The sequence below is a fragment of the Salvelinus alpinus genome, chromosome 1 (assembly GCF_045679555.1).
Source record: "Salvelinus alpinus chromosome 1, SLU_Salpinus.1, whole genome shotgun sequence".
In the NCBI taxonomy this organism is placed as follows: domain Eukaryota; kingdom Metazoa; phylum Chordata; class Actinopteri; order Salmoniformes; family Salmonidae; genus Salvelinus; species Salvelinus alpinus.
The window spans coordinates 14,032,421-14,049,803 of NC_092086.1; the positions used below are offsets into that span (position 1 = coordinate 14,032,421).

At 42.0% G+C, this 17,383-nt stretch overlaps 1 protein-coding gene across 1 annotated transcript; it reads right to left on the minus strand.

Moving 5' to 3' along the window:
- Positions 1 to 1,165: 1,165 nt before the first annotated feature.
- Positions 1,166 to 16,006, minus strand: LOC139567742 (uncharacterized). Its single transcript, XM_071389208.1, has 2 exons — positions 15,898 to 16,006; positions 1,166 to 2,511 (listed from the first exon to the last, which is right to left on the minus strand). Exon 2 carries the CDS (start codon positions 2,502 to 2,504, stop codon positions 1,827 to 1,829), a length of 678 nt encoding a protein of 225 aa, XP_071245309.1. The 5' UTR covers positions 2,505 to 2,511; positions 15,898 to 16,006; the 3' UTR covers positions 1,166 to 1,826.
- Between the last annotated feature and the right edge of the window lie 1,377 nt (positions 16,007 to 17,383).

A 17,383-nucleotide genomic window follows, 5' to 3' on the forward strand; every position in this document is an offset into this window, starting at 1 on the left:
CTCGTCTCTCTTCTAGGACCCATTTTACGTGTCTGTTTTAAATCCTTCGTAAATCCACTCCACAATGGCCTATCAACTTGAAACTGTTTAGGGTCATCAAAGACATTACCATGATGAACCATGTTCAGTTTGGCATTAATATCTTAAAAAGTAAAACATTTATTTTTTGACTATGTAACACTAATCCTTAAAATAATAATTTAAAATAGACATCTCATGGACTAAAAGTCAGATTCACTCCAAAAGTGGTCTTTGGACTCATCACAATAGTCCCTAAAGAGGACTCATCACAATAGTCCCTAAAGAGGTCTCATCACAATGGTGCCTAAAGAGGACTCATCACAATGGTGCCTAAAGAGGACTCATCACAATAGTCCCTAAAGAGGTCTCATCACAATGGTGCCTAAAGAGGACTCATCACAATGGTGCCTAAAGAGGACTCATCACAATAGTCCCTAAAGAGGACTCATCACAATAGTCCCTAAAGAGGACTCATCACAATAGTCCCTAAAGAGGACTCATCACAATAGTCCCTAAAGAGGACTCATCACAATAGTCCCTAAAGAGGACTCATCACAATAGTCCCTAAAGAGGACTCATCACAATAGTCCCTAAAGAGGACTCATCACAATAGTCCCTAAAGAGGACTCATCACAATAGTCCCTAAAGAGGACTCATCACAATAGTCCCTAAAGAGGTTGTTGTTGTCCTGATATCTCTAAAAACAAGGAAACAAATCATTATTTACATACGTAACACTAATGCTCAAAACCATCTGGAATCATCTTCTACTTTATGAACAATACATCAGATTCACTTCTGATTTTTGTCTTTAATAGTTTTGAGAAAAAATAGTTGCTACATTCAAATATGGCCGCACTCTACCTATAGACGCATGTTAGCACACATGCTAATGCTAAAACATAATTTAAACATTTACTCATGAACCATAGATCAGATTGACTCTAGATTTGGTATATAGACTTGGTAGACTGGTATATAGATTTGGTGTATAGATTTGGTAGACTGGTATATAGATTTGGTGTATAGATTTGGTATATAGACTCAATGAATTAGCCTCTAAAGAATTTGAGAAAGATTAATTGTTGCATTCATTATCGGCCACTAGATGAAATGTTCTTACGTAGTTGATTTGCAAATCCAATCAGCTTTCCACATTGATTTAATGTCGTCACATTTATGTTTTGGGTTAAAGTGAAGAGGAAACTACATGGATTACAACCAGGGAAGGTGAAAAATGTCAAAATACAACAACAAAAAATAACATAAAGATCAATCTTTGAAAAATAAACTACCAAATACTTGTATTTTGAAGTGTATTTAATTAAAATGCATGTATTTTGTATTTTAAAACACAGAAGTACATTATCCAGTAGCAGGCCCCAACAGCAACAACCCTCTCAGTAATGGTAACAGAAACAGTTGACTTGCTCTGACTGTGATACAGTATGTTGCTGTTTATCTGCCTTTAATGCACTGAAGTCACTCTGGATAAGAGCGTCTGATAAATGACCAAGTGTATTAGTGAAAATGAACATACCAAAATGAAATGCAATGTGCTAGGGCAAGAAACTAAAAGGTTCCCCCCTTCAGGGTCCCCAGGACCAGGACCTAAGGACACGGATCTACAGTATGGTACAGTAGCTTTCCCAGAAGCCTGGTTACAGTATGGTACAGTAGCTTTCCCAGAAGCCTGGTTACAGTATGGTACAGTAGCTTTCCCAGTAGCCTGGTTACAGTATGGTACAGTAGCTATCCCAGAAGCCTGGTTACAGTATGGTACAGTAGCTATCCCAGAAGCCTGGTTACAGTATGGTACAGTAGCTTTCCCAGAATCCTGGTGCAGCTCTGGGTGGAACTCTGGGTGCAGCTCTGGGTGCAGCTCTGAATCCACCTTCCATATCATTTCTGGTATCCCCAGACTCCATCGGGGCGATGCCCTGATACATAATAACATTTTTCTCATGAGTGGAATAGCCCGCCTCTTTCAGGAAGATCTCCAATGATTGGCCACGTATGGTCATGAGCAACCCCCTGCTGATGCAATATGTGTTGACCGGGTCGAAGCTCCTCAGGTCCTCGTGCTGGGTCACATAGACCTTATCCACTGTCATGTCTGGACGCATACTGATGATGAGGCGGTCCATGTTGCTGGTATCTATGTCACCAGTGTTGTACTTCCTGACGTACTCAGGCATGGAATCAGATGCTGGGAGGTGGAGGTTGCCCACCTCATAGAACGGGTAGTCACCATAAGGAAGCAGCCTCTTGCAGACGTCGTTTTCACACTCACGTCTGTTCATGAAGTAATGGAAACCAAAGCGTTCTTCTTTGGGGTTGTAATTTGCAACCATCTGGTTGTCATTTTTGTAGACGATGTAATCGTTGGCGAACCAGAAAAGGAGCTTGAGTCCGTGCCGGGGTGAGGGACGACCAAACCTTGAAGCTCTCAGCTCCGCCATATTGTTCAATGTTCGTACCATGGTACCCCTGGGGGAGGGAGAGAGAGAGAGAGAGAGAGAGAGGGAAAGAGGGAGAGAGAGAGAGGGGGATGGGTAGAGAGAGAGAGAGAGAGAGATGAATAGAGAGAGAGAGAGAGAGAGAGAGATGAATAGAGAGAGAGAGAGAGAGAGAGAGGGAGAGAGGGAGAGAGAGAGGGAGAGGGAGGGGAGAGAGGGAGAGGGAGGGGGAGAGAGAGGGAGAAAGATGGATATAGAGAGGGGGAGAGAGAGAAAACAGACAGCATTAAACAATACAGTTCATGGTGATACAGTTAAGTTACCTTCCATATACAGTATAGTTGGAGTGCACTAATGTGGCTGTTCCCTACATCACTACACTGGCAAAAGTGTTACAGGCTGTTTAATTTTATTTTTCTATTTCGAGGTTGGATGTTAGCACGTAGAACGCACCAATTGGTGTCACCTCGTTAGTCAGTTTGTGTTACACCTGTGCTGGCTTGTCCATCTCGTTAATTAGAAGGTGCTTCACCTGTGCTGGCCCAGGTTATATTTAAGAGTGGCTGGCCCAGGTGATATTTAAGAGCGTCTGGCCCAGGTTATATTTAAGAGTGGCTGGCCCAGGTGATATTTAAGAGTGGCTGGCCCAGGTGATATTTAAGAGTGGCTGGCCCAGGTGATATTTAAGAGTGGCTGGCCCAGGTGATATTTAAGAGTGGCTGGCCCAGGTGATATTTAAGAGTGGCTGGCCCAGGTGATATTTAAGAGCGTCTGGCCCAGGTGATATTTAAGAGTGGCTGGCCCAGGTGCTATTTAAGAGTGGCTGGCCCAGGTGATATTTAAGAGAGTCTGGCCCAGGTGATATTTAAGAGTGGCTGGCCCAGGTGATATTTAAGAGTGGCTGGCCCAGGTGCTATTTAAGAGTGGCTGGCCAAGGTGATATTTAAGAGTGGCTGGCCCAGGTGATATTTAAGAGTGGCTGGCCCAGGTGCTATTTAAGAGAGTCTGGCCCAGGTGATATTTAAGAGTGGCTGGCCCAGGTGATATTTAAGAGTGGCTGGCCCAGGTGATATTTAAGAGTGGCTGGCCAAGGTGATATTTAAGAGCGTCTGGCCCAGGTGATATTTAAGAGTGGCTGGCCCAGGTGATATTTAAGAGTGGCTGGCGCAGGTGATATTTAAGAGTGGCTGGCCCAGGTGATATTTAAGAGCGTCTGGCCCAGGTGATATTTAAGAGTGGCTGGCCCAGGTGCTATTTAAGAGTGGCTGGCCCAGGTGATATTTAAGAGAGTCTGGCCCAGGTGATATTTAAGAGTGGCTGGCCCAGGTGATATTTAAGAGTGGCTGGCCCAGGTGATATTTAAGAGTGGCTGGCCCAGGTGATATTTAAGAGTGGCTGGCCCAGGTGATATTTAAGAGTGGCTGGCCCAGGTTATATTTAAGAGCGTCTGGCCCAGGTGATATTTAAGAGCGGCTGCCCAGGTGATATTTAAGAGTGGCTGGCCCAGGTGATATTTAAGAGTGGCTGGCCCAGGTGCTATTTAAGAGTGGCTGGCCCAGGTGCTATTTAAGAGAGTCTGGCCCAGGTGATATTTAAGAGTGGCTGGCCCAGGTGATATTTAAGAGTGGCTGGCCCAGGTGATATTTAAGAGTGGCTGGCCCAGGTGATATTTAAGAGTGGCTGGCCCAGGTTATATTTAAGAGCGTCTGGCCCAGGTGATATTTAAGAGCGGCTGCCCAGGTGATATTTAAGAGTGGCTGGCCCAGGTGATATTTAAGAGTGGCTGGCCCAGGTGCTATTTAAGAGTGGCTGGCCCAGGTGCTATTTAAGAGTGGCTGGCCCAGGTGATATTTAAGAGTGGCTGGCCCAGGTGCTATTTAAGAGTGGCTGGCCAAGTGCTTCAGTTGTCTTGATAGATGTGGAGGGTTGGCACTGTTGGATTCTGGGTTAAACGTGGATTAGAGACATGATAGATCAGAAGTAATATTATAGTTTCTGAGGGGGGAAAGAGACTGGTTGTTACATCAGTATTACTATAGTATCTGAGGGGGGATAGAGACTGGTTGTTACATCAGTATTACTATAGTATCTGAGGGGGGAAAGAGACTGGTTGTTACATCAGTAATACTATAGTATCTGAGGGGGGATAGAGACTGGTTGTTACATCAGTATTACTATAGTATCTGAGGGGGGATAGAGACTGGTTGTTACATCAGTATTACTATAGTATCTGAGGGGGGATAGAGACTGGTTGTTACATCAGTATTACTATAGTATCTGAGGGGGGAAAGAGACTGGTTGTTACATCAGTAATACTATAGTATCTGAGGGGGGATAGAGACTGGTTGTTACATCAGTAATACTATAGTATCTGAGGGGGGATAGAGAATGGTTGTTACATCAGTAATACTATAGTATCTGAGGGGGGAAAGAGACTGGTTGTTACATCAGTAATACTATAGTATCTGAGGGGTGATAGAGACTGGTTGAAGTAATACTATAGTATCTGAGGGGGGATAGAGACTGGTTGTTACATCAGTAATACTATAGTATCTGAGGGGGGATAGAGACTGGTTGTTACATCAGTAATACTATAGTATCTGAGGGGGGATAGAGACTGGTTGTTACATCAGTAATACTATAGTATCTGAGTGGGGAAAGAGACTGGTTGTTACATCAGTAATACTATAGTATCTGAGGGGGGATAGAGACTGGTTGTTACATCAGTAATACTATAGTATCTGAGGGGGGATAGAGACTGGTTGTTACATCAGTAATACTATAGTATCTGAGGGGGGATAGAGACTGGTTGTTACATCAGTAAAACTATAGAATCTGAGGGGGGAAAGAGACTGGTTGTTACATCAGTATTACTATAGTATCTGAGGGGGGATAGAGACTGGTTGTTACATCAGTAATACTATAGTATCTGAGGGGGGATAGAGACTGGTTGTTACATCAGTAATACTATAGTATCTGAGGGGTGATAGAGACTGGTTGTTACATCAGTAATACTATCGTATCTGAGGGGTGATAGAGACTGGTTGTTACATCAGTAATACTATAGTACCTGAGGGGGGATAGAGACTGGTTGTTACATCAGTAATACTATAGTATCTGAGGGGGGATAGAGACTGGCTGATACATCAGTAATACTATAGTTTCTGAGCGGGGATAGAGACTGGTTGTTACATCAGTAATACTATAGTATCTGAGGGGGGATAGAGACTGGTTGTTACATCAGTAATACTATAGTATCTGAGGGGGGATAGAGATTGGTTGTTACATCAGTAATACTATAGTACCTGAGGGGGGATAGAGACTGGTTGTTACATCAGTAATACTATAGTATCTGAGGGGGGAAAGAGACTGGTTGTTACATCAGTAATACTATAGTATCTGAGGGGGGTTAGAGACTGGTTGTTACATCAGTAATACTATAGTATCTGAGGGGGGATAGAGACTGGTTGTTACATCAGTAATACTATAGTACCTGAGGGGGGATAGAGACTGGTTGTTACATCAGTAATACTATAGTACCTGAGGGGGGAGAGAGACTGGTTGTTACATCAGTAATACTATAGTATCTGAGGGGTGATAGAGACTGGTTGTTACATCAATAATACTACAGTATCTGAGGGGTGATAGAGACTGGTTGTTACATCAGTAATACTATAGTACCTGAGGGGGGAGAGAGACTGGTTGTTACATCAGTAAAACTATAGTATCTGAGGGGGAATAGAGACTGGTTGTTACATCAGTAATACTATAGTATCTGGGGGGGGGGGATAGAGACTGGTTGTTACATCAGTAATACTATAGTATCTGAGGGGGGATAGAGACTGGTTGTTACATCAGTAATACTATAGTATCTGAGTGGGGAAAGAGACTGGTTGTTACATCAGTAATACTATAGTATCTGAGGGGGGATAGAGACTGGTTGTTACATCAGTAATACTATAGTATCTGAGGGGGGATAGAGACTGGTTGTTACATCAGTAATACTATAGTATCTGAGGGGGGATAGAGACTGGTTGTTACATCAGTAATACTATAGTATCTGAGGGGGATAGAGACTGGTTGTTACATCAGTAATACTATAGTATCTGAGGGGGGATAGAGACTGGTTACATCAGTAATACTATAGTATCTGAGGGGGGATAGAGACTGGTTGTTACATCAGTAATACTATAGTATCTCAGGGGGGATAGAGACTGGTTGTTACATCAGTAATACTATAGTACCTGAGGGGGGATAGAGACTGGTTGTTACATCAGTAATACTATAGTATCTGAGGGGGGAGAGAGACTGGTTGTTACATCAGTAATACTATAGTATCTGAGGAGTGATAGAGACTGGTTGTTACATCAGTAATACTATAGTATCTGGGGGGGGATAGAGACTGGTTGTTACATCAGTAATACTATAGTATCTGAGGGGGGATAGAGACTGGTTGTTACATCAGTAATACTATAGTATCTGAGGGGGGATAGAGACTGGTTGTTACATCAGTAATACTATAGTATCTGAGGGGGGATAGAGAATGGTTGTTACATCAGTAATACTATAGTATCTGAGGGGGGAAAGAGACTGGTTGTTACATCAGTAATACTATAGTATCTGAGGGGTGATAGAGACTGGTTGTTACATCAGTAATACTATAGTATCTGAGGGGTGATAGAGACTGGTTGTTACATCAGTAATACTATAGTATCTGAGGGGGGATAGAGACTGGTTGTTACATCAGTATTACTATAGTATCTGAGGGGGGATAGAGACTGGTTGTTACATGAGTATTACTGTAGTATCTGAGGGGGGATAGAGACTGGTTGTTACATCAGTAATACTATAGTATCTGAGGGGGGAAAGAGACTGGTTGTTACATCAGTAATACTATAGTATCTGAGGGGTGATAGAGACTGGTTGAAGTAATACTATAGTATCTGAGGGGGGATAGAGACTGGTTGTTACATCAGTAATACTATAGTATCTGAGGGGGGATAGAGACTGGTTGTTACATCAGTAATACTATAGTATCTGAGTGGGGAAAGAGACTGGTTGTTACATCAGTAATACTATAGTATCTGAGGGGGGATAGAGACTGGTTGTTACATCAGTAATACTATAGTATCTGAGGGGGGATAGAGACTGGTTGTTACATCAGTAATACTATAGTATCTGAGGGGGGATAGAGACTGGTTGTTACATCAGTAAAACTATAGAATCTGAGGGGGGAAAGAGACTGGTTGTTACATCAGTATTACTATAGTATCTGAGGGGGGATAGAGACTGGTTGTTACATCAGTAATACTATAGTATCTGAGGGGGGATAGAGACTGGTTGTTACATCAGTAATACTATAGTATCTGAGGGGGGATAGAGACTGGTTGTTACATCAGTAAAACTATAGAATCTGAGGGGGGAAAGAGACTGGTTGTTACATCAGTATTACTATAGTATCTGAGGGGGGATAGAGACTGGTTGTTACATCAGTATTACTATAGTATCTGAGGGGGGATAGAGACTGGTTGTTACATCAGTATTACTATAGTATCTGAGGGGGGATAGAGACTGGTTGTTACATGAGTATTACTGTAGTATCTGAGGGGGGATAGAGACTGGTTGTTACATCAGTAATACTATAGTATCTGAGGGGGGATAGAGACTGGTTGTTACATCAGTAATACTATAGTATCTGAGGAGGGATAGAGACTGGTTGTTAGATCAGTAATATTATAGTTTCTGAGGGGGGAAAGAGACTGGTTGTTACATCAGTAATACTATAGTATCTGAGGGGGGATAGAGACTGGTTGTTACATCAGTAATACTATAGTATCTGAGGGGGGATAGAGACTGGTTGTTACATCAGTAATACTATAGTATCTGAGGGGTGATAGAGACTGGTTGTTACATCAGTAATACTATCGTATCTGAGGGGTGATAGAGACTGGTTGTTACATCAGTAATACTATAGTACCTGAGGGGGGATAGAGACTGGTTGTTACATCAGTAATACTATAGTATCTGAGGGGGGATAGAGACTGGCTGATACATCAGTAATACTATAGTTTCTGAGCGGGGATAGAGACTGGTTGTTACATCAGTAATACTATAGTATCTGAGGGGGGATAGAGACTGGTTGTTACATCAGTAATACTATAGTATCTGAGGGGGGATAGAGATTGGTTGTTACATCAGTAATACTATAGTACCTGAGGGGGGATAGAGACTGGTTGTTACATCAGTAATACTATAGTATCTGAGGGGGGAAAGAGACTGGTTGTTACATCAGTAATACTATAGTATCTGAGGGGGGTTAGAGACTGGTTGTTACATCAGTAATACTATAGTATCTGAGGGGGGATAGAGACTGGTTGTTACATCAGTAATACTATAGTACCTGAGGGGGGATAGAGACTGGTTGTTACATCAGTAATACTATAGTACCTGAGGGGGGAGAGAGACTGGTTGTTACATCAGTAATACTATAGTATCTGAGGGGTGATAGAGACTGGTTGTTACATCAATAATACTACAGTATCTGAGGGGTGATAGAGACTGGTTGTTACATCAGTAATACTATAGTACCTGAGGGGGGAGAGAGACTGGTTGTTACATCAGTAAAACTATAGTATCTGAGGGGGAATAGAGACTGGTTGTTACATCAGTAATACTATAGTATCTGGGGGGGGGGGGGATAGAGACTGGTTGTTACATCAGTAATACTATAGTATCTGAGGGGGGATAGAGACTGGTTGTTACATCAGTAATACTATAGTATCTGAGGGGGATCGAGACTGGTTGTTACATCAGTAATACTATAGTATCTGAGGGGGGATAGAGACTGGTTGTTACATCAGTAATACTATAGTATCTGAGGGGGGATAGAGACTGGTTGTTACATCAGTAATACTATAGTATCTGAGGGGGGATAGAGACTGGTTGTTACATCAGTAATACTATAGTATCTGAGGGGGATAGAGACTGGTTGTTACATCAGTAATACTATAGTATCTGAGGGGGGATAGAGACTGGTTACATCAGTAATACTATAGTATCTGAGGGGGGATAGAGACTGGTTGTTACATCAGTAATACTATAGTATCTCAGGGGGGATAGAGACTGGTTGTTACATCAGTAATACTATAGTACCTGAGGGGGGATAGAGACTGGTTGTTACATCAGTAATACTATAGTATCTGAGGAGTGATAGAGACTGGTTGTTACATCAGTAATACTATAGTATCTGAGGGGGGATAGAGACTGGTTGTTACATCAGTAATACTATAGTATCTGAGGGGGGATAGAGACTGGTTGTTACATCAGTAATACTATAGTATCTGAGGGGGGATAGAGACTGGTTGTTACATCAGTAATACTATAGTATCTGAGGGGGGATAGAGACTGGTTGTTACATCAGTAATACTATAGTATCTGAGGGGGATAGAGACTGGTTGTTACATCAGTAATACTATAGTATCTGAGGGGGATAGAGACTGGTTGTTACATCAGTAATACTATAGTATCTGAGGGGGGATAGAGACTGGTTACATCAGTAATACTATAGTATCTGAGGGGGGATAGAGACTGGTTGTTACATCAGTAATACTATAGTATCTGGGGGGGGATAGAGACTGGTTTTACATCAGAAGTTAATGGTTATCTGTAGGAATGTGCTGGGTGGACGGGAGGAAGTCACGGGAGAACTATAGGTGAGTAACTAACTATGGGTGGAGACCTTTGGTTTAGACATCAAGTGGGTTGAGGTCAGGTCACCTTAAGGGTTAAGGGAGACGGAACGGTTTATTACTCTGTCACTTCGTCTTCCTGTTAAACCATAAAAGTTGAAAGGATTGGAGAGAAGGAGGAGTGCCTACATTGGAGTATATATATATTTGTGGTGGAAAGATGTTATGTCTGAAAGGAGCTGTATTGAACATTTGGGAAGAATTACATCTGGTTAAGATTTTTTTGTCCGTTGAGTCAATTAGAACTGAACCTTTAGTTGTCTTGGTAGATGTGGAGGGTTAACTCCTCTAGTTGTCTTGGTAGATGTGGAGGGTTAACTCCTTTAGTTGTCTTGAGAGATGTGGAGGGTTAACTCCTTTAGTTGTCTTGGTAGATGTGGAGGGTTAACTCCTTTAGTTGTCTTGGTAGATGTGGAGGGTTAACTCCTCTAGTTGTCTTGGTAGATGTGGAGGGTTAACTCCTCAAGTTGTCTTGATAGATGTGGAGGGTTAACTCCTCTAGTTGTCTTGATAGATGTGGAGGGTTAACTCCTTTAGTTGTCTTGAGAGATGTGGAGGGTTAACTCCTTTAGTTGTCTTGGTAGATGTGGAGGGTTAACTCCTTTAGTTGTCTTGGTAGATGTGGAGGGTTAACTCCTCTAGTTGTCTTGGTAGATGTGGAGGGTTAACTCCTCAAGTTGTCTTGATAGATGTGGAGGGTTAACTCCTCTAGTTGTCTTGATAGATGTGGAGGGTTAACTCCTCTAGTTGTCTTGAGAGATGTGGAGGGTTAACTCATTTAGTTGTCTTGGTAGATGTGGAGGGTTAACTCCTTTAGTTGTCTTGGTAGATGTGGAGGGTTAACTCCTCTAGTTGTCTTGGTAGATGTGGAGGGTTAACTCCTCTAGTTGTCTTGATAGATGTGGAGTGTTAACTCCTCTAGTTGTCTTGGTAGATGAGGAGGGTTAACTCCTTTAGTTGTCTTGATAGATGTGGAGGGTTAACTCCTTTAGTTGTCTTGATAGATGTGGAGGGTTAACTCCTCTAGTTGTCTTGGTAGATGTGGAGGGTTAACTCCTCTAGTTGTCTTAATAGATGTGGAGGGTTAACTCCTTTAGTTGTCTTGGTAGATGTGGAGGGTTAACTCCTCTAGTTGTCTTGGTAGATGTGGAGGGTTAACTCCTCTAGTTGTCTTGGTAGATGTGGAGGGTTAACTCCTCTAGTTGTCTTGGTAGATGTGGAGGGTTAACACCTTTAGTTGTCTTGGTAGATGTGGAGGGTTAACTCCTCTAGTTGTCTTGATAGATGTGGAGGGTTAACTCCTCTAGTTGTCTTGGTAGATGTGGAGGGTTAACTCCTCTAGTTGTCTTGATAGATGTGGAGGGTTAACTCCTTTAGTTGTCTTGATAGATGTGGAGGGTTAACTCCTTTAGTTGTCTTGGTAGATGTGGAGGGTTAACTCCTCTAGTTGTCTTAATAGATGTGGAGGGTTAACTCCTCTAGTTGTCTTGGTAGATGTGGAGGGTTAACTCCTTTAGTTGTCTTGATAGATGTGGAGGGTTAACTCCTTTAGTTGTCTTGATAGATATGGAGGGTTAACTCCTCTAGTTGTCTTGATAGATGTGGAGGGTTAACTCCTCTAGTTGTCTTGATAGATGTGGAGGGTTAACTCCTCTAGTTGTCTTGATAGATGTGGAGGGTTAACTCCTCTAGTTGTCTTGGTAGATGTGGAGGGTTAACTCCTCTAGTTGTCTTGATAGATGTGGAGGGTTAACTCCTCTAGTTGTCTTGATAGATGTGGAGGGTTAACTCCTCTAGTTGTCTTGATAGATGTGGAGGGTTAACTCCTCTAGTTGTCTTGATAGATGTGGAGGGTTAACTACTCTAGTTGTCTTGATAGATGTGGAGGGTTAACTACTCTAGTTGTCTTGATAGATGTGGAGGGTTAACTCCTCTAGTTGTCTTGAGATATGTGGAGGGTTAACTCCTTTAGTTGTCTTGATAGATGTGGAGGGTTAACTCCTCTAGTTGTCTTGATAGATGTGGAGGGTTAACTCCTCTAGTTGTCTTGATAGATGTGGAGGGTTAACTCCTCTAGTTGTCTTGATAGATGTGGAGGGTTAACTCCTCTAGTTGTCTTGATAGATGTGGAGGGTTAACTCCTCTAGTTGTCTTGATAGATGTGGAGGGTTAACTACTCTAGTTGTCTTGAGAGATGTGGAGGGTTAACTCCTTTAGTTGTCTTGATAGATGTGGAGGGTTAACTCCTTTAGTTGTGGTTTACTTCATGTCTTTAAGTTTGGTGTGTGTTTTCATTTTGTTTGCCTGTTCTTGGTGAATTTAGTGGGTCTCATGGTGGAAGTCTTTTAGGATCCAGTTGTTGTTGCTAGTCAACGTTCAGTGGACACCATGAGTGTCTCTCAGAACCCCTCCTAAAACCCCAGCCGTGTCGTTTTGGTTGTTGTCATTGACTTTTAGTTCCCCCTTCTGTTTCAGTGACATATTTGGTTTTCTTGCTGTGGAACGTGACAATAGGACATCAAATAGAAAGGAGGACCAAGGCACTCTTCATATCATTAATTAAATTACCTTTATTTGTATGGTATGTTCAATAGAAACAAAGTTTAAAAAATCAGACGAAATCAAATCCCTGACGGAGGCCATACTCCCTGACGGAGGCCATACTCCCTGACGAAGGCCATACTCCCTGACGGAGGCCATACTCCCTGACGGAGGCCATACTCCCTGACGAAGGCCATACTCCCTGACGAAGGCCATACTCCCTGACGGAGGCCATACTCCCTGACGGAGGCCATACTCCCTGACGAAGGCCATACTCCCTGACGGAGGCCATACTCCCTGACGGAGGCCATACACACTGACGGAGGCCATACTCCCTGACGGAGGCCATACTCCCTGATGGAGGCCATACTCCCTGACGGAGGCCATACTCCCTGACGGAGGCCATACTCCCTGACGGAGGCCATACTCCCTGACGGAGGCCATACTCCCTGACGAAGGCCATACTCCCTGACGAAGGCCATGCAGCCGAAACATGTCGATTTTTAAAACTTTGTTTCTATTGAACATGCTATACAAATAAAGGCATTTTAATGAATTATATGAAGAGTGCCTTGGTCCTCCTTTCTATTTTATGACCAATTCACCCCTTTTACCAAAGAGCACCTTCTATCTACCAAAATGTACTATAGTGTACCTTAGTAGCGCTTCCCTTCCTCCTCTTTCTACTAGTGACAGTAGGACAGTTGTTATCGTTGGACTAAAACAACTGTGGTAACCTAGTAACGTGAGCCCTCTTGACGATTATCATGAAACGTCATCAACATGAACAGCCCAGCAGGTTTGAGCACATTTTCATTTGGCAGCACATCCATCAAGAGACAATATACTGTACATGAGTTCCAAATGCCACCCTATTCCCTATATAGTGCCCTTCTTTTGAACAGGGCCCAATAGGGAATAGGGTGTCATTTGGGACCACTCCTGGATGAGTCAAGTGTTAGTTTGAAATGTAATCTCCTGAAGGATCCAGGAACATGAAACTTAAGGGGAAGAAAATATTTAACTACATGACAATGAATGCGAGGTTTAAATAGTTACAAAACAGTATACCTGTTAAAGTTAAAAGTGAACGTCATAAACAGAAGGGGAAATCTGTCACATTTACCGTACCATGTTTTAATGTAGAAAATACTGTATATATTTATATTTTATATTTTTTTACTGTATTTAAGTTTCCAGTAATGTCAACTTATTATACATTTTGATAGTACTGCTTTATTATTCTGGAAAAACTTCATATAAAAAAGGATATAAATATTCACTGAGTGTATAAAACATGAGGAACACCTGCTCTTTCCATGACATAGACTGACCAGGTGAATCCAGGTGAAAGATATGATCCCTTATTAATGCCACTTGTTAAATCTGCTTCAATCAGTGTAGATGAAGTGAAGGAGACAGGGTAAAGAAGGATTATTAGGCCTTGAGACAATTGAAACATGGATTGTGTATGTGTTGCTATTCAGAGGGTGAATGGGCAAGATAAAACATTTATGTGCCTCTGAACGGGGTCGGGTAGTGTGGAACACTTTTGACACCTTGTAGAGTCCATGCCCCGGTGACTTGAGCTGTTCTGAGGACAAAGGGGGTGCAACTCAATATTAGGAAGGTGTTCCTAATGGTTTGTACACTCAGTGTATATATATATATATAATTGATTACAACTGTTGTTGTATCTGATCATAAACAACTCAAGACTGGAGAGCAGACCTCGATGAACTCAGATTAGATCAGATTTAGATGACCTCAGATTAGAGCAGACCTCAATGAACTCAGATTAGAGCAGACCTAGATTGAACTCAGATTAGATCAGGCCTAGATGAACTCAGATTAGATCAGACCTAGATGAACTCAGATTAGAGCAGACCTAGATGAACTCAATTAGATCAGACCTAGATGAACTCAGATTAGAGCAGACCTAAATGAACTCAGATTAGAGCAGACCTAGATTGAACTCAGATTAGATCAGACCTAGATGAACTCAGATTAGAGCAGACCTAGATTGAACTCAGATTAGAGCAGACCTAGATGAACTCAGATTAGATCAGACCTAGATATACTCAGATTAGAGCAGACCTAGATTGAACTCAGATTAGAGCAGACATAGATTAACTCAGATTAGAGCAGACCTAGATTAACTCAGATTAGAGCAGACCTAGATTAACTCAGATTAGAGCAGACCTAGATTGAACTCAGATTAGAGCAGACCTAGATGAACTCAGATTAGATCAAATAAAGTATCAAGTTGTTAATTGTGAGCTAGATTCGGGCATATTCCTTCCTAGAGAGAAAATTACGAAAAATACATCACAAACTAGATCTAGCGTGTTTAGTAAGGACAGACTAGATCTAACTTGTTTAGTAAGGACAGGCTAGATCTAACTTGTTTAGTAAGGACAGACTAGATCTAACTTGTTTAGTAAGGACAGACTAGATCTAACTTGTTTAGTAAGGACAGACAAGATCTAACTTGTTTAGTAAGGACAGACAAGACCTAACTTGTTTAGTAAGGACAGACTAGATCTAACTTGTTTAGTAAGGACAGACTAGACCTAACTTGTTTAGTAAGGACAGACTAGATCTAACTTGTTTAGTAAGGACAGACTAGACCTAACTTGTTTAGTAAGGACAGACTAGATCTAACTTGTTTAGTAAGGACAGACTAGATCTAACTTGTTTAGTAAGGACAGACTAGATCTAACTTGTTTAGTAAGGACAGGCTAGATCTAACTTGTTTAGTAAGGACAGACAAGATCTAACTTGTTTAGTAAGGACAGACAAGACCTAACTTGTTTAGTAAGGACAGACTAGATCTAACTTGTTTAGTAAGGACAGACTAGACCTAACTTGTTTAGTAAGGACAGACTAGATCTAACGTGTTTAGTAAAGACAGACTAGACCTAACTTGTTTAGTAAGGACAGACTAGATCTAACGTGTTTAGTAAAGACAGACTAGACCTAACTTGTTTAGTAAGGACAGACTAGATCTAACTTGTTTAGTAAAGACAGACTAGATCTAACTTGTTTAGTAAAGACAGACTAGACCTAACTTGTTTAGTAAAGACAGACCAGATCACAAAAAAGCACATAAAATGTTTTTACTGTACCTGGTGTTTTAAAATAAATGTAATCTCTATTTTCTGGTGCTCGATGTCCCTGTAGATCTGTATGAGGCCGTGTGAGAAGATGATTGGATGATCTGCAAGCTTTGCTGCCTGTGTGTGTGTGTGTGTGTGTGTGTGTGTGTGTGTGTGTGTGTGTGTGTGTGTGTGTGTGTGTGTGTGTGTGTGTGTGTGTGTGTGTGTGTGTGTGTGTGTGTGTGTGTGTGTGTGTGTGTGTGTGTGTGTGTGCGTGTAGTAGCAACCCGTCATTCAGGTTCTATTATAAGCCCCTCCTCTTTTTTTCTTGCATGTTATTTTTGCATGTAACTTTTGTTCCTCCTTTAGCACCTGTTAGAGCTGATAAAGGAGTTACTAGACTGGTCACCAATCAGACCTGTTAGAGGTGATAAAGGAGTTACTAGACTGGTCACCAATCAGACCTGTTAGAGGTGATAAAGGAGTTACTAGACTGGTCACCAATCAGACCTGTTAGAGCTGATAAAGGAGTTACTAGACTGGTCACCAATCAGACCTGTTAGAGGTGGTAAAGGAGTTACTAGACTGGTCACCAATCAGACCTGTTAGAGCTGATAAAGGAGTTACTAGACTGGTCACCAATCAGACCTGTTAGAGGTGTTAAAGGAGTTACTAGACTGGTCACCAATCAGACCTGTTAGAGGTGATAAAGGAGTTACTAGACTGGTCACCAATCAGACCTGTTAGAGCTGATAAAGGAGTTACTAGACTGGTCACCAATCAGACCTGTTAGAGGTGGTAAAGGAGTTACTAGACTGGTCACCAATCAGACCTGTTAGAGCTGATAAAGGAGTTACTAGACTGGTCACCAATCAGACCTGTTAGAGGTGTTAAAGGAGTTACTAGACTGGTCACCAATCAGACCTGTTAGAGGTGGTAAAGGAGTTACTAGACTGGTCACCAATCAGACCTGTTAGAGCTGTTAAAGGAGTTACTAGACTGGTCACCAATCAGACCTGTTAGAGGTACTAAAGGAGTTACTAGACTGGTCACCAATCAGACCTGTTAGAGGTGTTAAAGGAGTTACTAGACTGGTCACCAATCAGACCTGTTAGAGCTGTTAAAGGAGTTACTAGACTGGTCACCAATCAGACCTGTTAGAGGTGTTAAAGGAGTTACTAGACTGGTCACCAATCAGACCTGTTAGAGCTGATAAAGGAGTTACTAGACTGGTCACCAATCAGACCTGTTAGAGGTGTTAAAGGAGTTACTAGACTGGTCACCAATCAGACCTGTTAGAGCTGAAAAAGGAGTTACTAGACTGGTCACCAATCAGACCTGTTAGAGGTGTTAAAGGAGTTACTAGACTGGTCACCAATCAGACCTGTTAGAGGTGGTAAAGGAGTTACTAGACTGGTCACCAATCAGACCTGTTAGAGGTACTAAAGGAGTTACTAGACTGGTCACCAATCAGACCTGTTAGAGGTGTTAAAGGAGTTACTAGACTGGTCACCAA